This window comes from Streptopelia decaocto (genome assembly GCF_964273445.1).
Source record: "Streptopelia decaocto genome assembly, chromosome: 3".
Lineage (NCBI taxonomy): Eukaryota > Metazoa > Chordata > Aves > Columbiformes > Columbidae > Streptopelia > Streptopelia decaocto.
The window spans coordinates 18317065-18342726 of record NC_138656.1 but is presented as its reverse complement, the minus strand read 5'-3'; the positions used below and the strand labels follow the sequence as shown (position 1 = coordinate 18342726).

The 25662-nt window shown below is 46.3% G+C and overlaps 1 protein-coding gene across 1 annotated transcript in view; it reads right to left on the bottom strand.

Moving 5' to 3' along the window:
• EHD3 (EH domain containing 3) overlaps positions 1 to 25232 on the bottom strand; it is a 30589-nt gene extending 5357 nt beyond the window's left edge. The window contains exons 1-3 of the mRNA XM_082047610.1: positions 24611 to 25232; positions 17624 to 17800; positions 12564 to 12661 (exon numbers count right to left, since the gene is read on the bottom strand). Of these exons, the coding sequence (XP_081903736.1) occupies positions 12564 to 12661; positions 17624 to 17800; positions 24611 to 24837 (502 nt within the window). The 5' untranslated portion in view covers positions 24838 to 25232. The remainder of the gene's footprint in view (positions 1 to 12563; positions 12662 to 17623; positions 17801 to 24610) is intronic.
• Positions 25233 to 25662: the final 430 nt, after the last annotated feature.

The following is a 25662-nucleotide window of genomic DNA, read 5'->3' as shown; positions in this document are numbered from 1 at the left end:
GGCACTGTCCTTCACACAGAAACGCCCAAGATGCACGCAGTTAAGGATAGCTCTCATCTTCTCCACATTAAGAGATCACTGAAAGAAGCCTTGAACTTGTGTTACAGACGCTTCATTCAAATGCATGTCATGGGGAAGCTGCTATATTCAAACAGCTACAGCAGAAGTCTTGCATGTGGCAACAAGAGAGGTCTAGTTTCTGAATTACTGGCCATCAGTATAACCTACAAAAGCTGTGGAAAGCTGGATAATTGCAGGACTTGCACCCAGACTGGTTTGAAATGCATATCTATGCTGCTTAATAACTCTCAAGTCTTGTCTAGTTGTACAAGACTTTGTCCCATCCAATTCAAAACCCATGATGCAAATAACCTGCCCTTACCTCAGCAACCATCCTGCCATACCTGCTGCATGTGCAGAAAGCAAAATGTTTTATTTACACTTTGCCACGTACTTGATGCTTCGAAGATGGCATGAAGGTGGCATTGCTGTCAACACCAGTGGTGGACTCAAGCTCCAAAAAGTGGGTCCAAATTTCACATGCATCAGAACCAAGGATAATGGATGCCCAGTGTACTGCCATCTCTAGGCACTACAGGGCATGATAAATAGTGTGAGGAGATGATTTTTAACACAACAGCAATGACACCAAGAAAATGACCTTTTTTCCTATCTCTGTGGTATTTTTTCACCTTCTTTAAAGCCTCACTAACAGACTGGTGCTCCCTCTCTGCTCTGTCAGGCCCTCCTATGCTGTGCAACATTTGGGGTTATCTGTGATGCCAGAGTACAGCACTCTGTTAGGAGAGATGATGACAGATCATACGCTATTTGCATTCAAATCCTTTAACATACTGTTTTAATCTTGGCTTTTATGAATAAATGTATGATAATTAGTTCAGTGATTTTTTTTTCCCTTCTTTGTCCACTCCAAAACCTAGAGGGCAACCAGTGCATCCTAGTCTTCAGAACTACAGAAGGGAGGACTGCTGAGCTCTGATCTTGATTTTTGCCACTGGCCATTTCTCCCTTGTCACAAAGCAACTGGGGTGAAATCCTGGCTCTTCAGTCAGGAGTAAAGTCTGTGTAAACCTGCTCTTCAGCTGGATAAATTGTTATTAACTGTTGGCAACTGAGAACTTTTATACAACTGTGAAATATTATTACTGGGCAGTGTTTTGCTTCAGTCAATTATAGTTTGCTCCTTACAAGAAAAGAGGGCGGGAAGGGGAAGAGGATGTGGACAGATTGCCCAGATCTCTTCCATAGGATCTCCAGAAATCATAGATGGAGGAGATGAATGTTTGTCCCACCACTGGCTTTCTGCTCACTCAGGACAGCAGTGCTGCCTTTAGTAGCAGCAAGCAGTGCTGGGCCCTGGCTCTTTGCTCAGCTATGTTTGATGCTGAGAACTACAGAGAATTCAGAATTAGTATTACCTTTGACAGAGACCTGCTGAGCATTCAATATATTTTACTGATATCTGTGTATCTTGCCCTGTCCATGTGTCTGACCTCAGTAACAATCATGAGTCAGACTCTCTTGCAGTTGAAACAAACTTGGCCCTGCTTGCTTTCAGATTTTAACAGCCTTTTTAACCTTGGATTTAGGGCGCTCACCTCCATGGATCTAATTGCAGATCTGCTGTAAAGCTATGCGTGCAGACTCCTTCCCAAATTGTGCTAGGAGGCACTGGCAGCAGGACAGAGTCAGTGCCGATTCCTCGTTTCACTTGGGCTGGGTTCAGGCTGCACACCGCTGCTCTGCAAGCAGATCAACGAATTTGCAAATGGGGACACCCCCCAAACTTTACTAAACACGGCACGCACACCCACACTTAATTTTCAGTTCTGCCTCGGCTGTACTGGAAGTCATCTAGCATGGCAGGATAGTTTATTCTTCATACTCAGAACCACGCAGCTTGCATTTTCACCATGGAAGCAATGAGTCAGGGCAACTTTGTTTGGGGATGTTTGTGCATTTAATCTTGTCAAATCGCACTCACTGGGATGCTTCCTTATCAGGCTGGCATGTGTTTGAATTGCACCACGACTACTTCTGGCAGCCTTTTTCTTGGGGAGATCAAGGGGGAAACAGAATCATGCTCTCTAGAGCACCTTGTAATACTACAGTGACGTCCTGTAAGACTGTGTTGATGGTTTGCCTCTGGCAGCAGACGAACAGCCACTGTTGGGCTCTCTGGTGGCTGGGATGAGGTAGGGAAAGCATCTGCACTTGACACTCAGCCCACCTTTTAGTGATTCAGCAAACATGGGGATCGATTATTTGGAAAGAAAAAAAAAGAAGGAAAAGGAGGGAAAAGATAAAAGGTGGTATTGCAGTTTTGGTATTAGCTGAGGACTTGGGAGACTGACCTTAGCCCTTTGATCTGCCTGAGTCTCACCCTTTGTCCAAAAGTATCTTTAGGTGCTTAGCTCTGTTGATTTTGTCACTTATCAAGCCTGGATCCACAGTAGCACTTCGAGGCTAGTTGCTCTGTGAGCCTGTGTTTCCTATTCACAAACAAATATGTTGATCTACCAGACAAGAAAATGGAATAAATATTTGCTCAGAGCTTTTGTATATTCCCAGCTGCTACGGTAACATATAGAGTCTTCAGTGTCCCTGTGAACTTCACTAAATGTCCAGATTGATTAGCAGACTTTCTTTCCCAGCTTCTTCACTTGTTCAGAGATATTCTCACAACAGCTGTCCTGCATATGTCCATTAAAGAGAGAACAAAGCCCTGGGGAGTAACACTTGGTGATGTTTCAGAGCAGTCACAGCAGCACAGACTCATTTGTGTCCCATCACACACGCACGCACGCACACGCTCTTCTTTTATGTCCTGCTTGCTTTGGTGCTTAGGGAACACACGAGACCTCTCTCGTTGGTGCCCAGCTAAGCAAGAAACATGTCCCTCTGTGTGCCGCTTGAGCAAGTGCTCATCACACCTGCATCCTCTTGTATGGAAGTACCTGCAAGGTATATGTGTATATATTTTGTTAAGTGACAGAATGCTTCAGAGGAAAGGAGAGGAAAACTATGGGTGTTGTATTGTTCCTTAATGCGTAGCAATGACTTGTGGAAAGGGCAGGTGGGACAGACCTCTTTTAACAACTGTCTACTTGGAGTCACTGACTGTGATGGTGTTTTTTCACACAGACAAGTGCCTAGAGAGTTGCTACACAGGTGATTCATAGGGCTGACTTTGGTTTTGCTTTTAACATATCAAAGAGTAGATTGTTACTAAAGCATTTGGATAACAGGGTGACAGACACTGCAAAACTCTATGCGCAAGCTATTAATAAAGCTCTTTAAAAATAAGGTCTTAAATTAATATTTTAATATTTAATTCAGAGCTTTCATTTTCAGAGAACTTTCCAATAGCATAGAGAACTCAGAACATTTTGCCTGACTCCAGCCAGAGCTGAAGGTGCTCAACACCCCAAAACACCTGACTGTAACTAAATCTAATTACCACTTTGATCCACCCCCCCCCACCCCCCCCTTTTTTTTTACCTCCCAGATGCATAGGGCCTGACTCTTTCTTCTGGCAGCCTATTAGTGTGTGAGCTTAGACCAAGAACTGATCTTGATCTACAGTCAAATTAGGAGTTTTGAAAGTGTCCCCTTGCTCATTCCACTGCAAACGCATGATGTCTCTTTATGCCATCTCTTACTGTTGTAGAGCGTTGCTAAGGCCTCTCACAAAAACAGCCAGTTACTATCTCTGATTTGGCAGCAGTTCAGTGATGGGTGAAGCTATCCATATAACGTAGCACAGTTTTTCTGTGAAGTTACAGAGCATTTGGGAAGCCATCTGCTTGCCAAAACTGCATAAATGCAAACCCATTATTACAGGGATGTTGAGACAGAAATGTAAAGGGGAGAATTTTCTGTTCAGTAATTCCTGCCCATTTGTGGTTGCACTTACATTTCTGTTAAAAATATGATGTGTATCTAAACATGCTCTAATATCACTGATGCAGCTGCTTTCACAACCTCCAGATAAGGTGAACATGAATAGAAAATTAATACCAACCATAAAGTACTAAGAGGACAAGATGAACACAATAATCATTTTCTTCTATCAGATTTCCTTCTGACAGCATGAAAAGGACTCAACAGATTTACCACAAAGCTGACAAATCAGTGGGACTGTCAGTGGATTCAGCCTACAGAGAAAATGATCTTCTTGCAGACACTCTGCCACCTAGACTCCATAAGGAAGACTGGTTTAATGAATACTTGTCTCTGTCGGAATACCTGGCAGCACGCATTTCACCGAGATCTGGCAGGATTATGCAATTATATTTCTGTCAAGTCAGACCAGGCATGATACAGTCTCTACGCTGACTGCGGGAAGACGGATGATAGCTAACCCAGCATAAAATCTGCATGCCTGTAAGATTTTTAAGCCAATTTAAATGAGTGCGCACCTATTGGGTTCAGCATTTCTCACCAGGTAGCTACAGTAGTGGTTGGGTTATTGTTATTATTATTTTGGTGGTGGGATTTCCTTTGTTTTGTTTTCTTTTTGTCTGATAGTAAGCACGTTACTGGATAATCTGTCTTTTGGAAGCATGGCCACAGCTCCTGTGGTGGTAGAATCTGGGTGGGTGGGATGGAATGGGAATAGTAAGATCAAGAAATGATGAAAACCCCAAAGCTGTTGCTTTGCACCTGATATCTCAGTTTGCTGTCACTACTGCTTTAAATCGTGCTGCTGCTTTTAGCAATTCACCACCTTCCTGCTGAATTTTAGTCACTGGAAGCTCCCTTCTCATGCTTCTAAAGCTGGTGTTACTCAGAGACTGGAAATTTGCTGGATCACAGCTCACTATAGAGCACAGTTTTATGGCTGTGTCAACTGATAGATTGGCTCTGCACATCTGAGGACAGCATCAGAAGATGGGATAGCTGGCATAGCAAACACTGACTACCTTGAGAGGGAACAGCTCGTGGAGACAAAATGAGTGCCTATTCCAGGGAGCTAATGACTTGATCTGCATTTTCAAATTGAGTTAAGAGGGTCTGGAGGCTTAGTCTAACTGGTCACGGTGATGTCCTGCCCAAAAGCTCTTCAAAGGCCAGGGAAGAAGACTGTGTCATGGCAAAACAAGCAGGTAGCTCACACTGGAGGAGGAGAGTGTGCCAGGAGGGGCAGGTGTTACCTGAGTGTGACAGATGGCTGTACGCAAAGGAGAAGGAAGGCAACACAATGGTCAGAAGAATATGAGGGGAGGAAAGAAGGAGGCAGTGACACATCCCTTTGAGGACACACAAAGTGAGTGGGAAGCAGGGTGGGTAGCTGTTGTGAGCCCCAGGGAGGGATGGTTCAGTGGAGAGAGGAGGGTGCTGAGGAAGAGTATTAGAGATATGGAACAGCTGGGACTGGGTGGAAGAACAGTGACTTGGGTAAGTTTCAGTAAAGGTGAGAAACTGGTGGTGGCAGCAAGGAGAAGACAGAAGGAGAGGTGAAAAACAGGGGATGGGGATGGGATACACGTTACTGCCGCTCATCCTAAACCATCTTTGTAGAAAGCTGCCATACTCCTCTCTGGAAGTGGCTGCCTCCCAAGGGGATATTAAAGAGATTCCTGTAATGTATAACTGTGGGTGTGTTGGGAAGTAGACATAAGTCCTTCAGGATGAAAAGATTTCTATGAAGTTTACATGTCATAATTTCTAGAGCAGGCCCAGCAGTCTGATCACTTCTGCCTTTGCCTATACTCACAGAAATAATCTGTCCCAGAGCTGGTGATTCACAGCACTAGGAGCTACATCCTCCAGCCAGTGCTCTGCGTTTCTTTCCCCTCAGTACCAAAAGCTAATGGAAACATTACATACTTTTTGGAGACTTGAAGGTTTCCAAAGCAAAGGCAAAAAGACTCAACAGAGCACAGCAAATCTGCCTGTGTTCTCAGCTAGTAAAGATGGGCTGGAGTCAAATTTCTAATGCTAACATTTACATTAACCAGTACCTGGAGTGGCAGAGTGTAGCCTTTAGCTTTCATGTTGTTTATTACAAGGGTTTCAGGGTTGGGAAGAGACACAGAGCCTGGCAGGGCTCTTGCTTTATGTCAATGGAAAAAGAGCGAAACCTCACTAGACATGTTCAAGTTGGGTGGAGTAAAACTGATGAGAGCATTGTCCAGAGCAAAGTTTCCTTACGACAGGCTGTTTAGCTTCTATGTGTACACAGCAGAACTTGTCCCCTCTACCCTTTACATATTTATACATTTGTCATTTGTCACAGATGGACTGAATGTTTCCTGGTACTCGGGCCAATCCTCAAACAGTTCCTAGCCAGACTTTGAGACCTCAGAAGACATCTGAATATAGGCCAAATTTTCCAGAGGGGTCAGCACAGAACAGCGCTGACACATAGCTGGAATTCCAATGAAGTTTTTTTTACTATACTATCCAAACACTGACTGAATTCTCTTAGTACACATAGTTTAAATTTGGGGAAAAATCATGTTTGAAAACCTGGCCTGAAATGTCCATCAGTAACTGAAAGCTGTTATCACTCACCAGGCAACACAGTCCTCCATTGTTACTCAGGACGCTGAAAGAACACGTGATGGGCATAAATAATGCAAATTGGTGAGGTACTGATGGGAAAACTATCTTTCCTTGATGAAACAGATACTTAGGATATTTCTGGAGTGCACAGTGAACAATAAAATGGACAGATTGAACAGTTGATCTAAAAATCAGACTTGCTAGAGCAACTGTTCAAAATCAGAGAAATTAACTACTTGTTATATGTTAACAGGAGTAAAAGAAAAAAAAAGGCACAGCCCTTTCTATCCATGTAACCATATCATCTCAGTTCTTTTGCATTATTTTTTTCTCTTCTAGTTCTGGAAATGCAAAACATAACAGTATTTCCAACACAAATCATGAACACAGCATCTCCCCCCTCTCCTGACCCTGAACAAAATCATGGTTTCATCTTCCAAAGCCCAAATATAATCATGAGTTTTTGTCTGCATCCCGCCTTCAGGTGAAAAGTTAGGCTTGTGGCTTTGCATATTTCTACAAATAAGAATGGCCTGAACTGTGGAGATTTTTGTGCTCATTTTTGCGTTGCTCTTGGAGGAAGTTGTCGCAGAAGCACAGAAACGTGTGACTGTAGGAACTGAGCCTTTCAGTGGAACAGTATGCATTTGTGAGACTCTGATAAAATCAGGCAAGTTGGCAGAGCAGCTACTGCACTGCAGTAATGGAGGTGAACTGGGAAGTCAAAACTAACCAGTGCACTTTCACCCTCCCAGGCAGAGTGAAACACAAAATATAAGCAAACATCATCAGTGGGGAGTATTACAGCAAATATTTGAAATGCCTCCCTTTTAGAAGCTTTCAGGGTGGATGCTTTCAGCTGTATATCATGCTGTTGCTAGCACACGTGACAAAACTCTTCAGAAAAAATATTTTCTTGTTGCCATTGTACCCTAAACGACACTGCATGAAGTGGGAGAACATCAATTCCCTTGGTGTTTGCCTTTCCCTTCCAAGCATGGCTATTTGAGACAGTCAGACTGAGAGCTCTGCGCTGCCTAAGACTGTTGTCCATTAGTGATTTTCTTCTCACTGTTAGGCTGGTGAGTGACTAAATATCCCTGGTGCTGAAGTTGCTGGTCATTGGGAATTCTTCCTTCCTAGGAAAGACAGCAAGACTAGCGCGTGCTTTTTTTTTTTCTTGGCTATGGGAAGCCTGGGCTGCACTGTAGCCAGAAGAATGGAACTGGGTAGAAGGCTGGAAAAAGTCTGCAATAGTGCGTACTGGAAAGAAAGCAGATGGGGAATGATGCTGCCAGTCCTTAGCTCCTGGTTAGGACCCTGGGCTCACCACTGACATGGGAAAGGGAGGAGATGACATATATAGACTGAAGATGAAGTGTTCAGGATGTATTCAGGAAGCACTACCCTGAAACAGGCATCAAATGCAGCTCGGCAGACCTGGATCAGCTTAGTTCAGGGCATGTGCAGGTCGAGACTGATGGTTAGCAGAGCGTGTAAGGCTCAGCTCCCCAGGGACGGCCCTGCTACTGCAGTGCATGAGTTGCTGTTACCAGGTGGCTCAATTTGCATAGCAGACTGCTCAAGACAGTGAATTATGAGGAAGTCCTAACTCTTGCCCTGGCCCTGCTGTACTGCATGACCTGACCTGTGGTCCTCTCCCTTCTCCTCATTTATTTCAGTACAGCCATCCTTTTCTCATCTTCCCTCCTGGCAGGATGGCCTGGGCTCATTATGTGACACCAGAACAGTGTTTTGTAAATGGACAGCATCCATGTTATTATCAAATTGTCAAAGTAGCCAAAACTGTGCTGTTTTGGTACAAATACCTCCATTACGGGCATCTCTGCAGCCTGCTGATGCCTTATGCTCAGCTGGAAACAATAAAAGAAAGGAGGAGGGCACAAAGTGAGGGACAAGGCAATGTAATGAATAGTTCTTTACATGCGGACATAGATCCATGCCTCAGTATGTGAAAAGGATGAGAAAAGCCGTTTTCCAGGCAAGGATTATACAAAAGCAATGAAGGGCAGGATGCTTTGGGCCATGACATCCTGGGAACACTTCCCACCAGGCCTGTACATGAAACCTGTACATCCTAGGGGGTCTGGCTTTCACACCAGTGACACCATATGTCCCGCCACAAAAAAGTGCACAAAAAGTCGCAGGAGCTCAGTAGGACAAATCACTGCAGGCAGCTGTCTGGCTACACTTTTTATCAGAGCCTGAGAGCAGCAGCAGCAACTGTGTCAGTGCTGGTGATCTTGTTGCATGCTGAAGGGACGTGGACTTCAGTTATGACAGACTGCATCACCCTCAGCTGCTTGACAGGCCTAAACCTGCAAGTCTGCTACTGGGAAACTTCATGGGCCACTCTGTAAGGAGGAGGGGGTTTTTATGACCATGTGGTGATGTCCTGAAAGAGAACCAGCATGGAGTTCTGTTTCTCAGGATGACACAGCATTCCTTGGAGGAAAGCATGCTACCCATTTGCAAAGCGCTGCTGCTGGCTACGCAAGGCTCACTGCTGCTAACACTGGTGTGCTGGTGCTTCTGCACGCTGTCTGTCCATCAGGGAAGGGATTGTGTTATCTGCCATGTTAGTATTTCAAACAGCAATGAGGCAGTTGATTTAATTCAGAGTTGAGTTCAGACAAATTAGAAGCTTCAGAACCTGGTCTTGGTCTCTGAATCATTCCTTTAAACCCAGTTTCCTTGCTTCTGCTCCTTGAAACATGAACACAATAACAGGAACAGGTATTGCCTTGAAATCCAAGGGTATAAGGTGGCCCCCACACATTACTAAACTTTGATACCAGGGTATTCAGCTAAGCTGGCACTGTATAGATTAGCTAATGCTCTTGGCATCTAATAAGAAAGGAGACAGATTTGTGATGTTTCCAGTGAGAGGAATTTCCTATTTTTAGAAATGCTGCTGGTTCTCATGTGATGGACAAGCTGGGAAAGCCTGCCACACCTTTTGCATCTTTACTTTTCCCCTCAAATTTCTGACAGAAAGTGACTTTACTATCTGCTCCCTTCCTTGGTCTTGCATCACAGGTACCATGGTCTGAGGGTCTTAAAACTTACTACTAGTAAACAATGGGGGTAAGAAGAGCTCCTGTGTTCCCAGCAGTTAGAAAACTTCAAAGTGCCTATTGGGGAATCCCTGTAAGTCTCCCTCAGGTCTTCCCAAGTGAAATCTGAGCAGGCTGGGAAGGCTTAGAAGAGCAGAAGCATTTTGTTGTGTCAGCAGTTTTTCATACTGTCTTGTTTTCTGCCTAGAAACCACATTATTGCTCTATCTGTCTCCAAAATCAAATTGTTAATGAGGACAGCTGCCACGTAAGCTTGGTGGCAAAGGCAGCAGCCTCACCATTTTTTCCTATTTCTCTTCCATGTGAGCTGGGAGGTGAGCATTCCCTTTCAAACACCAGCTTCCTTGAGATAAGCTCAAGCCAAGGCCTCACAACTGCCCTTCCTAAACATAAACACCTCAGCACTCTTTTGACTCTTTCTACTCCCTGGGCTGGATCCCCTGCAGACAGGAATCACTGGAGTTCTGCCAGCTTCAACAAAATGATGTTGATCTAAACCAGATGAGGATCTTGCCCTGTAGCTATCGAAAGGCCATCTGACGTGGCCCACATAAGCAGTTTCAGGCCTGGATATAAATGTAGTGAGATCCCACCTGCTCTGTACTTTTAACTGCTGTGATTAGTCAGTTGATAGCCAGGTTATGACAACCCCTTTGTCTGGCTGGAGTGTAGCAGAGCAAATCCCTGGGATGGCAAAATGAGTAGGAGATGGTGGTGCTCCACCTAAAGTTCTCACTTTCTGGCAAAAGGGTGAAGTGATGACATGCTGTAGCCACAGGGCCAACACACAAGCACTATATTGCACTAAAGGCAGAAAAGAGAACTTATTGAGGCCTTTCAGTACTTACAAGAGGCCTGTAAGACAGATAGATTTTTAGTAGGGCCTATTGCAATAGGACAAGGGGTGATGGTTTTAAACTAAAAGAGGGGAGATTCAGACTAGACATGAGAAAGAAATTTTTTACAATGAGGGTGGTGAAACACTGGCCCAGGTTGCCCAGGGAGGTGGTAGATGCCCCATCCCTGGAGACATTCAAGGCCAGGCTGGACGGGCCTCTGAGCAAGTTGAAGATGTCCCTGCTCATTGCAGGGGGTTGGACTAGATGAGCTTTGAAGGTCCCTTCAACCCAAACTGTTCTATGATTCTGTAAATTCTCCAGGAAGAACTTGCCCCATATGTTGAGACAGGTCTCCAGTTGTACATGCAAAAGCTCAGAGAACTGGGACTCCCCTTCAGCCTTCTTTGCTCATGAGGAACATTCCCTCAGCTATTCCCAGATGTTTGGAGAGGCATTACTGCCTCGGGTCAAAGTGCACCAGTGTCTTTCCCAACAGTGCACAGCTGTGCATCACAGCATGTTCTGGCACTGCTGCAGGAACAGGACACCAAGGCCCACTGGGAAGCTGATAGAGAAATTTTGCAAAAGGAGGAGCAAGAAGTGCCAGCACATTTTGCAGGAAGGTTATTTTTAGTACTGGAAATAGTTGGAAAATAGAAAAATCTTGGAACAGAATGTTAAGACTTGAATTGGTGAGGAGATTTGAGAAAGTGGCTATGGAAGTTTTTTGGGGGGACTTGAAATGGATCCATTTTGATTCACATGTCTTTTTTTTTTTAAGAACAAAAATATTTCCTGCTAAGGAAGTTTTCTTCACAGTTGTAGTTCCACAAAAGAACTGGTTGCTTTCAGTTGCATTTTTTGACTGAAAAGTGCTTACACCATGTCATATCAATTTTTATTTATCTCCACTTTTACACACCTACTGAAGGAAGGAATGCTCGCACGACGTGTTTTTCAACATTCTGATGAAGGCTTGTGAGTCCTGCTACCTTTTATATACTGCCTGGAAGGAATTTATGATCCCCCAGCAGTGCAGAGGCCCATGATGGAAAAACTCAATGTGAGTTTTCAATTAACTTTAGCTATCCATTAAGTCTTTATTGACACTTCTTCAGCTGAGATCCCTGTGGTGGAAGATCCCAGTAGAACAATCAAGACCTGGTTCTGTGCAAGGTGGTTCCTCAAAACAGAAAAGGAAGTTTCCAAGAACAATTTCAATGCAAAGGAGTGTATAGATGTGTGAAAAGCATGAGTCATCAGAAATCTGATGGGACAGAACACTGAAATATAGGAAATAGCTCAACGCTTTGGGTATAGCCTGTGCCGCTGAAACTTAATTGTGCATTATTAATAGGCAGTGTGAATGAGAACTGATCTCCTCAAACCTGAATGCTGTGATTACTGCTCTTGGCTTTCTTCCAATGAAATGATGCACAGCTACCAGCTTTGTCTAAGGAACCTCCAGGAAATGTGAGCTATGCCACCACCTTACAGAATAAGAAAGTGACCACAGACATTAGGTTTGATGTATCAAAATGTTGCCCAATTCAGAGGGTCAGCCTGAGACACTCAGAAGTTCACTGAGAGACTCTGTGCTCTTCATCAGATCCATTTAGTGTTCCCAGGATTTCCAGACTCCCCACTGGGGAACCTGGGTGCCAATGGCTCTTAAGCCCAGTCTAGTTCTGTGCTAGATTTAGGAAGCCTGGACAGTGCCAGAAACCTGCTAGGTCAACTGGAAAGGACCCAGGTTGATTGCCATGGGAACCTTACCCATGGCTCGTCAATAAGTTACTGAAATGAGTGTTTCTGCAATGCAGATAGGTATTGACTCTTTGTGATGGAAATCTGTTCTGCTGGGAAATAGTGGACTTTGACACAGGTACTGCTGACCTTGTCAGCAACCCTCCCTGAGAGCATTTAAATTATCAATAGCAGATTGCAAATTGAGTCCAAAGGGACATGGATAAAGTCATGCTGTATCTCTGAGGCTCCTACTAGTGTTTCTGTCTACAGCTGGTACAGCTTGAGGTGAAACTCATATACAATCTTCATTACTGTCATTTGGAAGAGAACTGAACTTGGGACTTACCTCTGCTAATTCTCTGTTTTTCTCCAGAAAGGATTCCTGGTGTGTCAATGACACTGATGCTCTCTAACACAGGATTAGGTAGCTGGGCACATACGAACCTGTGTGAAAGTAAGTGTGTTTAAAATAAAAGCAAAAGATATTTATGACGTGCTGAACATCACAGGCAGCATGAGACAAGACAGACTCTGATCTGGCTTTCAAGTCTTCAGATAGACCTTGGAGTTACTCTTGATTTAAAGAAATGAGAAACAAGCCAGAACTGAGCACTTTCTCTGACTATTTTGCCGGTTCTGGCACATGGGTCTCAGTCATGACCTACAGAAGGTTTTTTTTTATGTGGCCCCCCAAATATGAATTATTAATGAAAATGTGGAAATGCAAATGTTTTCATTTACTGTTTAGATTTTAGCAAGAAGTGGTATTTGTTTTTCTTCACTTGAGCATTTCCCTGCAGCGTTCTGAACGTAAGTGAACTGAAAGGACTAATTTAAAAAAAAAATAAAAAATTCAGCAATGTTGTAAGAGTTTTGTTCTCTTTTAAATTTGGTCTTAACAGACAGAAAGTGTGGTATTCTCCACCATGGAAATCCTAAAACATTTGCAGCATGAGATCTCAAGAAGTTGCTTAGTCTTATCCTCCTCCCTCAAGGCAGGATCAATCAGATATTTGTCTAAAGTGTTCTTCAAATCCGCAACACTGCAGACTCACCAACCTTTGCTGGGAGTCTACTCCATTAATTAATTATGCTTACAGCAAAACCCCTTTTTCTTAATGTCTAAACTAAACCTCCCATGCCACAATGCCTTTCAGTCTCAAACATAGTAGACATGGAAAATGAATTACTTTTCCTCTCTTGTCACAATGTATGCTATTGTCATCCTGTCTCCCCTCAATCCTTTCTCTAAATAAAAGAGTTCAGGCTTTTTTTTTTTCCTACCTCTCTCAAGTCTCTCTGGCTGCCTTTCCAGTTCATTTCTAAATCCCTGAAGACCCTTGGAGCTTTCCTTTGGGTCCTCTCAAACTGCTCCACATATTTCTTCAGGCATGATGCCCCAAGCTGATGTGGTACTCCAGCTGTGACCTTGCCAGTGGTGAACAGACTGGCTGGATTGCTTCTTATCTCTTACATATGACAGTCCTGTTTATACATCTCAGTAAGATGTTTGCTTTTTTCATAGCAGTTTGACACTGTTGACTTACATTCAGTCTGCACTTCACCCCTCCCCTCTCTGCAGCTCCATTTCTGTGTAATTGCTCATCAGCTGGTTGTTCCCCATCTTGTATCTATGCAAATCACTGCCTAAGAAGAGTATCTTGTACTTGTTTTCAGTGGATTGCAGCAAAAATCTGTCCACTTATATGACTCCCAGGAGTGTTTCACAGATAGCCTTTTTTGTGATGGCATTCCAAGCAGCTATAAATGTGTGTATACATACATGTGCGTATACATACATGTGCATATTAATAGGGTAGTGTGACATCCAGGCACAAAAAACACGTTAGTGTGGGAGGAAGCAGAACCACATAAAGGATGGGGGTTGGCACAAGGGTCACCAGATGCAGTCAACGGAGACAGAGCCCTGCAGCGCTCCAATGAGTGGCTGGCTCTGATGAAGTCTCTGCAGCTATGAATTCCTCCAGGCTACGCTAAAACATCACCCCAATTTTTCTACTTTTATGACTCCAAGAAGATTCTGACAAAAGTGAATGAATCCTCATGAGTTAGATGAGTGTCTTCTCTCCTGAGCTGTCAGCTATTTCAGACCACATATTGCAGCCTCTTTCTCCCACATCCACAGCTTAACAGGTGGCAACAGCGAGCATTTCTGAATGTGTAACACAGAATGTAGAAACAGGGGCCTGGCTTGAGAAGCAAGTTGAGTGCCAGGCACAGCAACAGAGAACAAAAGGCTCAGGTCATGTTATTCCCCTCTCCTGCCAATCCAGGTTTGCTCTCCATTGTTACAGCCCTGAGCATTCCTTGTGGTCCAATACTAAATGGCTCAGGCAAGGGGATTTTCCACCAGTTTCTCTAGGGAAAGTACTCCATGGGAGACTTCAGATATAAGGTCAGAGGCCAGCGTGAGTGAGTGCATTCTGGCTCTGTTGGCAAGGTTGTTAAGGCTGCTGCCTTCCTGTCATCCTAGCAGAACTGCAGGACCTCAGGGAGCATGACCTAATTCTGTCTGTGGCCATATGAAGGGAAGAACATGGTGCCAAACTAGATTTTCACTGCCTATACAGGCAGAGCATGGGGGTGAAGTGGGAACCTGTTAACCATGATGTCTCCTGCTGTTGACAGTGCAAAAGCAGGACTGACTCCACCTTGGCTTCCCAAGACTGAATTTGGGGGTGTGAGGAATTTTGCAACCAAGCCAGTGTGATAGGAAAGTAATGGCTGAGATTCCTGATTTTGCTCCAGGCCCTTGGTGCCAAACAAGTCCTCTTGATAATGAGATGCAACCTGCAATCTCTCTGGGATCCCTCCAGAGCTGGGATACTGCCAGCAAAGTTGGAGTGAGGAAAACAATCCCTTCTCTCAATACCCAGGAACCACCTGGGGCAAGGAGAGGCAGACAAGAGCCAGGGTCAGAACATGGTGCTGCAGAGCTGCTCTCCTCCTTTCAGTGCCAGGCAGCTTGTCAGCCCTATCTCTGCCCTTAGCCAGGAAGGTATGTGCAGGTGCTTCAACTTCAGGGAATGAAGGGAGGGAGGAGACAGGCTCTGAGCAGCACGATTAGCTGCTGTCTCTGAGCCAAATCCTGACTGTACCACCCTACCCTTGCTTCCTGGAAGGCAGCAGACCCCAGTCACTACTGGGAAGGGAGTACCAGCTGAGGCTGGAGGCTCATTCCTTCTGCTCCTCCACTTAGCTCACCTGGAGCAGCAGGCTCTGCACCCCACAGGACACAGTGTGGGCTGCCACCGTCATGGTCTGTGTGAATGCTACTACCTTGTGCTGCTCTGTTCCTTTCCACCAGTGCCCACAGCCAATCACTACCTTTAACCACCCAAGGTTAAAGTGGTCTTGCCCATGGTCACTCTCTTATCTCAGCTTAGAGGGGTGGCTCCTGGAGAATACCTCCTTTCTCTAAATTTTCTTGCTCACAGTCTCCCAGCTGAGGTCAGTGCCATAGTAAATACATAGCAGCAGCAAGATATGTGTAAGGTAGAGACAGCTCTGCATTGTCTCTTGCTAAGAAGCCAGGCCCATAACAAGTGTGGGTGGCTCAATCCAGTCCAGTGGGTGCACTCTTACATCTGCTAAATTTCTGACCCTCTGAGTCAATTCTTGCATGTACTTATTTTCCTCATTAGTGGATATTACCATCTGCATTTTCAGCACTGTGATGCTCACACTGCTGAGCCAGTCCCCCTTCAGCGTGTCTTCCTTTGCCAATTTAGAAATCATTACCCTCTTTCTATCTGTCAGCAGAAAAGGCGTCACTTAGCTGTTGTGGCTACTCCCTGCATTGCTAGCAGGACTGTACTGCTGCGGCTGCTGAATCACCACTGTGCCCCTCTGCCCTGCTGTCCTCACAGGCACATGTTTGACTCCTTCCTCGCAGGAGAAGGAAAAGTAGCAGGAGAGTAACGAAAGCACAGCATGATACAGTGAACTAGGCTAATGGGTGCAGAGATCCCTTGCCATGTTAGAAGCAAATTGCATTCAGGGCACATCAAACAGTCCAATGCAGAAGTGTTTGGTTTTTTGCCCTCCATCCCTGGCCTCCTTACTCCTGATGTTGCTTCTCCTCTGTAGCGAACTTTCTGCCAACTGCGGTTGTTCCTGGCTATCAGCAGGGCTTTTCTGAATGATGTTCTTTTCATCTGCTATCTCTGCATTCCAGGCAGGACTTATTTTTTGAGAGCAAACCACCTTCCTCCCCTAGTGTAGGGAGCGGCCCATCACCTGACCTAACTATTGCCCAGGACCTTATAAAATACTGAAAACCTCTTCATGTTCCTATTGTACAAGACCACATTGATGTATCTGAATGACAAGTCTGTGTAGTGATCAGATATTGCTTCCAGAGTCACCCTGAGGGACTGTGCACTTCTCTGCACAGCAGCAACTGTCTCTAGGTTTAGAGACCAGTTAGGTCTCTTCTCTCATCAAGCTTCTCCCCCATGCTTCTCTGCAGGTCCCTTCCCTGACTCACTACAGCCTGATGCTGCACTCTCTGGATAGACACCCTCTAAGCTCAGAAGTTAGGAAGCAAACCAAATCCCAGCTTTCCTGGTCGTTTGGCTGAGCAGCTGCCATCTTTGCAACGTCTCCCACTCTGTGTTAGCAGGGAAGGTGCTGATGATGGGTGTAGTCAGTTTGTTCCCATCTGCCTGCTGCAGCACAGTCTGTGCTCATCTAGGATATGGGTGTGTGCTGCTGGCTTCCTGCAAGGCCTAGATCCAAAACTCAGTATGGTTGGGCTAGGTCTAGGGGATGGAAAGGTCACATTCCTCATATCACAAAGCCACTGTCTAAACCCCCTGCTAGTTTTTTTTTTTAATGGGAAAGACATCAGAGCTGGCATCGGTTTGCACCTGAGGTTTTATATATAAGGCATCAGAATGGAGAGAGCCTGGTTTTGTTATAAGGGGGTCATTGAAGCAACATTTAAAATGCAAGAAAATAGAAACATGCGTATTATGCCAGTTCCACCCCTCTACGGACTTCAGTGGCTACATCTGGTTAGACTATTTAGTTCCAGGCAACTGAAGTGACGGCAGAATGGAAGAACCTAGGAATGTAAGAGCAAGTGAGAGTGAAGTGTAATTAAGAGATTTACCTCTAGACTCCTACAGGATGAGCTTGACAGGCTTAGCTGTAATTTTTGTTTATTCAAGTAAAATGAAGGTTTGTCTCACTTGAATTTGTTCATCTGCCTCTCAGTGAGTGACTTACATGCACCTGGTAGGACTGGAAAGGCTTTACATCAGCCATGTAGATGGTAAAAGAAAGAATACTGTAATGCCTTATCCCTTTAAATTGCTAAGTTGTGCTGCTTATTGGATTCTGGCGTTATTCTCCAGAGCAACTAAGTTCTTGAGTACTGACCTGTTCAAAAAGGCATTGCCAAAGGCGTTGAGTTTCCTGAACGGTTTTTTGGGATCCACCACCAATGCGTTTCCAGGAACAATTCCTTCCACATCTCCTTGCATAACTGCTATAAAGGAGTCAGTTGTAGGCTCTGGTCCAATCCTCATCCCTGGGAAATCCTGCTCCAGCAGGTACCTGCAGGCAAAAAGACAGGGCGTGGGCATGAGACATGAGCTGCCTAAGTCTTAAGAGTTGTACTGAAGATTGCAATGTAATTATGAAGCTCAAGAGTATGGATCCTTCTGAGACTATTTTTAGCACTGTCACCAAATCACTTGATAAATGTCATGGCAGCTTTTCTACTCAAGATCTCCACACTTAAAGACTTCTTATTTCAGGTGGATTAAGAAATTGAGAAGATTACAGCTGCTGGGAAGAGATTCGCATCATGTTTGATCATTTTGTGTATTTAATCCTCAAGACATTTAGAACAGACTTAGCCTAGCAAAGCAAAAAACACCAGTTCACTGCAATCACAGAGTTAATCCTAAAACCTTACTGGTCTCTGGTGCCACTATCAATTATTTCACTGCTGCTCATTTCAACAGACTCATCCAACTAATGTGCTTAGCCTCCAGTTCAAATCAGTCGCTTAAATGCCAACTTCTCCTGTACCTGACTGTTGAAGTCTCAAGTCTCCCTTCCTGTGTGCTTCTGCAACGCAGCTACACATCTACAATACAAACTGCTCAAGCGTATTAAGCATATGTGGGTGGCAGAGTATATCCCAGTATTTCTTATCAAGCTAAACAGCACACTAAGCACAGCAACCCTTATTATTTCCTAAGCCTCTGTCAGCCTCTCTAAAGCTATGGTTTAGCAAATTTAATGAAAAGATACTCACCTATGGGGCTGTAGAACTTTGAATAGGACCCTGGCAGCACATCCTGACCTACCCTGCCAAATTTGGGCTGGGTCAGTGGTGTGCATGGGACAGGTCCCCTTGGCTCATTAAAGCACCAAATGCCACCACTGAGGTCAGGTTCCTGCAGGGGTGCAAAAAAACATACTACCTGCTGGTTCTACACTGAAAACTAAGACCATTGTGTCCATGTGGCTTGCAAAAGACAGCTATAACTGGCCTAGAATTCAGTATGGAATGGTGTTGGGCTATCTGAGCTGGTGAAAAGCTCTGGATTGTTACATGAGGAACATACAGCTGTCAGGTTATGAAAACATAATACCATGTTGCTTGTTGCCAATAGGTAGCTAGCATTCCTCTTCTGTTGCTTTGACCTAATCTTTAGGAGGCAGAAAGGTAAATATAAAATTGCTGTGATGTTAAAAGTAGATTCAGGGGATGGGGAAAACGAAATGGAAGAAGGGCTGAAGATTTTTCATGACTGAGATCAGTGTAACAACCAGCATTGGTTCACTCAGCTGAGTCTTATCAGAGATGGTAAGTTCCTATGTGAGTGACTAATGGACCACTGGCATGAAGGCTTTCGATAACTTTTCTGGGGTTCTTGCTTTCACCATCGTTTTAAAAGGTAATCACCATCCAGTGTTGTTGTACTAGTTCAGCAGGAATATTTATCGACACCATATCAGCAAATGCATCTTCATTTCCCAGTGGGCAAGGCCAAATCAATCAGATCTAGAGGTAAAACGAGAAAGGGCAGGGCCAGGATATACTGCAAATCACAGCTGTTTCTCTGGTTTGGTACACCTTAATGATGAGAATGGCTGCAGCAAGAACAACTCCAGCAATTATATCCACAATTCCCTTAGAAGCTGACTACCTCCTTTATTGGTATTTTAACATGTATTTTCCTGTAACTTCCATCCCAAGTGATTTCCAAGCCCTCTGCTCACCAGGATGGACTTCTCGTAATGGGAGCAACTCCAAGATGAAGCAGCAGCTGTTAGCAGTTCCCAAAAAAGCTGAAATAATCCAGGAAGGATTCCAAGAAGGGAAGAGACCTCTGACCTATACTAGGATGGATATACGTCCTACCTACCTAAAGCCTATGCAGGGGTTCCTTGAACTTTCCTATAAAAGTGGATCATTACTTAGCCAAAGCAGACCGCAGCTAATGCTGGTGTGTGCTACCTCCCTGGCCAGTGATCACCATACACCCTCCTGGCAGCTACAGTAACTTCTCTCTAGCTTGGAGCAGCCATTTTTCTCCCACCAATGGCTCTCTAGGCTATCATATGTTCTTGGCTCCAATTCCTGGAAAGCTCTTTACACTGAACCGTTTGCTACGTTAGAGGCTACTCAGCCAGACTTGAAGTTCAGGCCTCCTGGATAGCAATTTGAAAATGTTAGCCCCTGATGGACACTGCTGCAATGCTTGTCACTGCTATTAGCTTCCCACTTCACTTTTGGTCTGACATCATAGTATATTTAAGAGTGACATGCAGATAGGCATTCATGGAATCCATAGAAAAATCCCCAAGTTCTCCTTTTGCAAATACTAGAGAGAAAAGAAACTGGTAGTGATAACAATTGTCAAATGCAACAAGTGAAGTGCTTTTGAGCACCCAATGCCAGGTGTCAGCCTTGCCAGAACAATAACCTGTTTGTTTTTTACCAGTTTGAGATGCAGATGTAATATGATAGGTTTTGGCCAACAGGAAAAAAAAAGCCTGCGGGTTTTGTTTGTCATTTATAGACAAAGCTTCCGAGAAAGTCTAAGCAACAGTCCTGCATATAACAGCAACACTACTCCTCCAGCCAGGCTGCTTGAAATAATTTTATCACAGCTCCACTCAGCCAATGTTTCAAAGCATTTCTGTGTTTATTTCTTGCATGAGACTTAAACAAAACACCACAACAAAAACCACTCTCATACAGAAGTAGCTACAAGCCAATGTTAATTGACTTAACGTGCAACAAGTGGTATGAAATCAGAGAGATGAAGATTTGCACTGCCTAGCATCAGAGCATCTATTTTAAGGAAGGCTGCTCTGGGAGATTCGGGTATGTAGTGCAGCAGAGTATCTGCAGCACAAGAATCACATTGTACACAGGACAAACACAAGGGGATTTATTGACACTGTCTGATGAGGAAGGCACTTCTGCTAGGCAGTGACACAGGCTGCCTCTGCTAACAGAAGCAAGCTAGAGAACACATGCAATTGTAGCAATTGTGGGGATTTCTGGGAGAGAAGAGCAAACAATAGCTGTGGAAAACACCAAATAACAGAGAGCAACTACCCCTGCCAGCACAGCATGCCTTATTCTGAGCTGCTGAACACCATGAAGAGCCTGGGGGAGTGACCTCCTGCCAGACTGGGGACACCTGCAGAGAGTGCCAGGCAAGAGGTGAATGGTATTCCATAGCCAATCTGCTTTTTGGAGGAGTGTCTGGAGTTGGTATGTGCCCAGGAACACCAGGATGTTTGCCCTATTTCAGGCCTGTGTCCCCTCCTGGTGAGGGGAGAGGTGAGAGAGAGGGCAGGAAAGCTGCATTAATGCCAGCCTGGCTTGGGGTAGCTTTCCCAGGCAGGTTTGGAGCAGCACAGGAGCCAGGCCAGGACATCCCAGGCTCTCCAGGCAGGAATGCTGCAGGATGTGGGGGAAGGGGTGGTTTGCCGGTGATGAGTCACACAGGAGCTGGGCAGGATGCTGTGTGTGGCAGCAGAGGTGATGCGGAGCGGGAAAGGGAAGAAGGGCAGAGCAGGAGGAAACAGTGACAACTGCCTGGTGCAGGCAGAGATGAAAGGTTCAGGGCCACACAGGGAGGTCACACCAAAACTCTGCATGTAGCCTGTGATAAACAGTCTGCAGAGGCCAGGACGTGTAAATGATTGGCTGTAGGAGGAAGGGGTGGCTACACCCAAAAAGCAAGCCATATTGACAGTTAGTGGAGCTCTGGCAGGCTCATTTATTTTATTAGCAGGATGGCTGGACAGAAGCCAGGATTATTTTTAGAAAAGACCACAGCATCTGAGTTAATTAAGCAAGTAATGTTCTGTCCTGCACTCCCACCCTCTTACAGGAAACATAAAAAGCCATAACATTGCAGAGGCAGGCTCCAGTGGCATCCTGCTGAGGCTGTCAGATATTCTCAGGTAGAGGTGTTGCCTTGCCCTCACTGCTTTTCACACCCTGGCCCTGCAGAAAAGCCTCAGCCAAATGTATGCTGAGGAGAGAAACAGGATGATTGAGAACAGAGGATACAGCAGGGAGCAGGAACAGAAAAACTGCAGTTAGTGACACAATATCTTCCACATAGCAAGGTAGGGCTCAGTTAACTGGGTCCATGAAAGCAGGGGAGAGAACAGCCTGGCTCCACTGAAAACAAGACAGTGCCTTGGTCTCACTTCACTGGCTCTGACCCACACAACTTGCCTCCCTCCTTCCTGCCTCAACCTCCAGTCATGTTTCTCACTGCTGACCTTGACTGCCTTCTTTCTGCCATCACTTCCTGACAAGCAAGAAGCCTCACTGCAAGACACTGCAGCTTAGGTGCTTCAAAGCCTTGCATTTCTTCCTTGTTTCCCCTCAGATTCCCCAAGAACAAGAAAGATGTTTGGGTGATAAATCTACCTTTGGTAGGTGACTAAAGTCCTCTGTCCTTTATTTTAAGGGTGTAGTGGGATCCAGATGTACTGGGACCAAGTTCATTCCACATGAGTGTTTAATGGTGCTAAGTCATCTCCCTAAGTTGCATGGCAATGCAAGCAGGATGCAATAAGAGTGGATACACAGGGATAACACTAATTATCCCGCAATCTGACAAGATTACGGAAGAGATGTTCAGAGGCAGTTTCTTGCTTCACTCTAATAGCAAGACATAATGGTTGTTTCCTCTCCTGGTTCCTCCCCCAGTCCCCTTTAACTCCTCCCTGTTCTCAGTTTTAGCTCCCACTTGCCTTCCCACAATAACTCTGGATGCTAATCTGGTGCTTATCCCAGCTCTCTAATGACCAGCGCCTGCAAGCTCACCCTGGAAGCCTATCAGGAGCAACACTCAGTTTTCTGGCACCTCCTGCCTTTGTTTGGTTGGGAACATACTGGCCCAACAGATCCTCATACTCCTCCTACTGGAAGAGGCCCTGGGGTTCTCCAAGAGCTCTCAGCTTTCACCTTCCTATCCACTATTCTACACATAGAAAACTCTGCCTTCCTGTGCAGCCTTCTCAGGTCCATTTTGCATTCCTGGGAAGCAGAAGCTCCTGGTCTCTTCTGCTTGACCACAGTCTCTGTCTGGGTAGGCTCATCCCAGCCCTGTACACAGAGAAGGCTGTGACACAAGGACACATACAAATGAAATGCAGTGGACAGAGAGGCTCAGATCAGCTTGCAGACAGGAGAGCAAAGGGGCTGGTACCATCCAACATGAGTGAAGATTCAATCTGCTGCTTTTGCCTGGAACATATTTTAGGCACTCAAACTTCTTGCAAAAGGAGCTCAGGCTTACAGGAAGAGGACTTTACTGAACAGAAAAGGGCAAAGGCAGGAAGTCCCTGCCAACAACAGCATGCAGGTGAGACCACATAAAAAGCTGATGCTGGCAATCCAGAGAGAAGCATTAGTAAGAGATGCTCTAGTTACACAGCTAGCAGCCTCAGGCATGGATATTTAGCAACCTCCTTGTGTTCAGGGGAAGTTCTGCTCTGAGATGTCAGCAACCAAGAGGACAGAAAAAGCCTTTCAAACACATTTGGTACCAAGTCACCAAACAAAGATCTGGGGTGGAAACAGACAACTATATTATCCAAGCTAGCATCTCTGGTTTTTTAGGAGCTACTCCCTTTCCAATCCTGTGTCAAATACTACTTAAGGTCATTCACGCCCCTTTACCATCTACCTGACCTGCTCACAAGGGAAAAGCCTTTTCATTCAAACTCTGTTTGTCAGGTGCATAACAAGGTAGCAGAAACGCATTCTGTTCTTGGCTCCTGGCCGGGGCATTAAGCAGCAGGAATATTACAGCACACACACACAAAATAAACTTGCATTTCTCAAGGTCACTCCTGAAGAGGTAGAGCAAATTTGATTCACCTCTCTCTCAACAGCTCCCTCCTCCACCAAGAAATACTAGTAGAACAAAGGGCTGGCTATTTGTGGCTTGTATCCAAATTTACACTGGGGTAATTCCACATATTTCAACACAGCCACACCAGAAAAGGCTGGAATTTAACACTAAGCTTATGAATCACATAGGAAATGCAGACAGCACAGCTTCAGCTATGATCCCAAGAGAAAGGCTGCTGCAAGTTGAACTAGCAATGTGGCTGAACAGAGATCCCTGCAACCAAGTCCAGCTGAAAGTTTAACCCTCTCTTTGACAATTTCACATCAAACCTGCTGCTGGCTGCTGCCTTTACTTTACAGTTATGAACAAACTTGCTTTTCCCGGCATCTCAGCAGAGCAGGACACAAACAGGGCTTAGTTTTCGAACCCTGAAGATGGGCAGGTCTCCCTTGTGCACACACACACTTGATCACACATGCTTCTCAAACTAGGCCCTGAGCGTTGTTTCTGAGCACAGTACAGGGAAAAATTAAGAAAGACACAAGCAGGAGACACAGACCAATTCAAGCACCCACTGTAGGTTTCCTTGGCCATAGGTTGCCCTGCTGCCCAAAAGCTAGATGAAGTTGGAAAGAATGGCTGTTGGAGGGACTACCCTGACCCAAACAGTCATGGGGACGCCCTGCGCAAAGCTTCCCACAGCCTTTGCACTTTGAACGGAGAAGAGTGACTCACGTCTCCACTCTTATGCCCTGCCAGCCTCCTCAGCCCTGCCCTGGGCTACTTCTTGCCACGTCGGTGTTCCATGGGACATCTCACAACACCCTGCCCTTGCGAAGGAACCCTCTCACAGTTTGAGTGGAGGTGGCTTTTCAATTGAAGGGTGTTGATGGGCACCAGGGGCAGGGAAAAGGGAACTGAAGAGGGATCCAGGTGTAGCACGGGTACCAGAGACCCCTTCTGCCCACCACAGCCCACAGGCATTGAGGGTGAGGGCACACGGGGAGGGTGTTACCTGATGAAGGTGGTCTTCCCAGTGGAGTACTGCCCCACGAGGAGCACCATGGGCTTGTTGTCGAAGTCGGCATCTTCCAGGGCCGGCGAGTGGAACTCGTGGAACTTGTAGTGCTCTTCCAAGGGGAGAAGCTTGGTTTTATAGAGCTTCTTCAGGCCCTCGCTGACCGTCTGGAACACCTCGGGGTCCTTCCTCCGGCGGTCGTCGGTGCCCAACCAGCTGAACATCTTGGGGCCGCCTGACGCCAGCTCCGCAGCGACCACCGGGGCTGGGGCGGCGGGCGGGGAGGCGCCGCTGGGCTGGCTGGCTGCGGGCGCGGGCTACCCCCGCATGCCCCCTCAGGCCGGGCGGGCGGCGGGGACTGGGGGCGGCCTGGCAGGCCTCGCTCCCCTCCGGAGCCCACCCGCGAGGGCCGCCTGCTGTTACGCGACCCGCGGCGGCGGCGGTTGCAGTCAGAAAAACGGTCCCCGCGCGGGGCTAAAACAGCCGCGTCTCCTCGTAGCTTCGGCTGAGCGGCGCCGGTGGACACTGCCTCCCTTCACGCCGCCGGCAGCCGGCGTGGGCATGCCGCGGAGGCAGGGCGGGATGGGCGGGCGGTGGCGGCGGCAGCGCCCTCCGAGAGCGGCGGGCGGCGTTTAAGGGCGGCCCTGCAGGAAATGGGCCGACGGCGGAAGTCGGCGGCTCCTGGCAGGCGCCGCCCGTTCTCCCAGGCGGGTGAAGCCGCACTGCGTGGCGCCATGTTGAGGAGGGGCGCGGCGGGAATGCGAGGTGGGGGGAGGGAGGCCGGGCCCGCCCCGCGAGACGCTGCGAGTCACAGCGCCACCTGCGGGCCACTGCAGGGATTTGTGGCACGGCCGCCATTTTATTCCCCTTCACTTAGAAAGAAACCACAACGTGTGCAAATCTGATGAGGGGTCGGCTGTTTGTGAATGCTGCCACCCCAGCTGGGTCCCTAACCCCCCTCCCTAAGCCCCCACTCGAGTGGGGGCAGCGCCAGCAGTGCCAAACCGCCTTGGCTGCAGTGCTGCTGTCCCTCCTCAGGGGCTCACAGA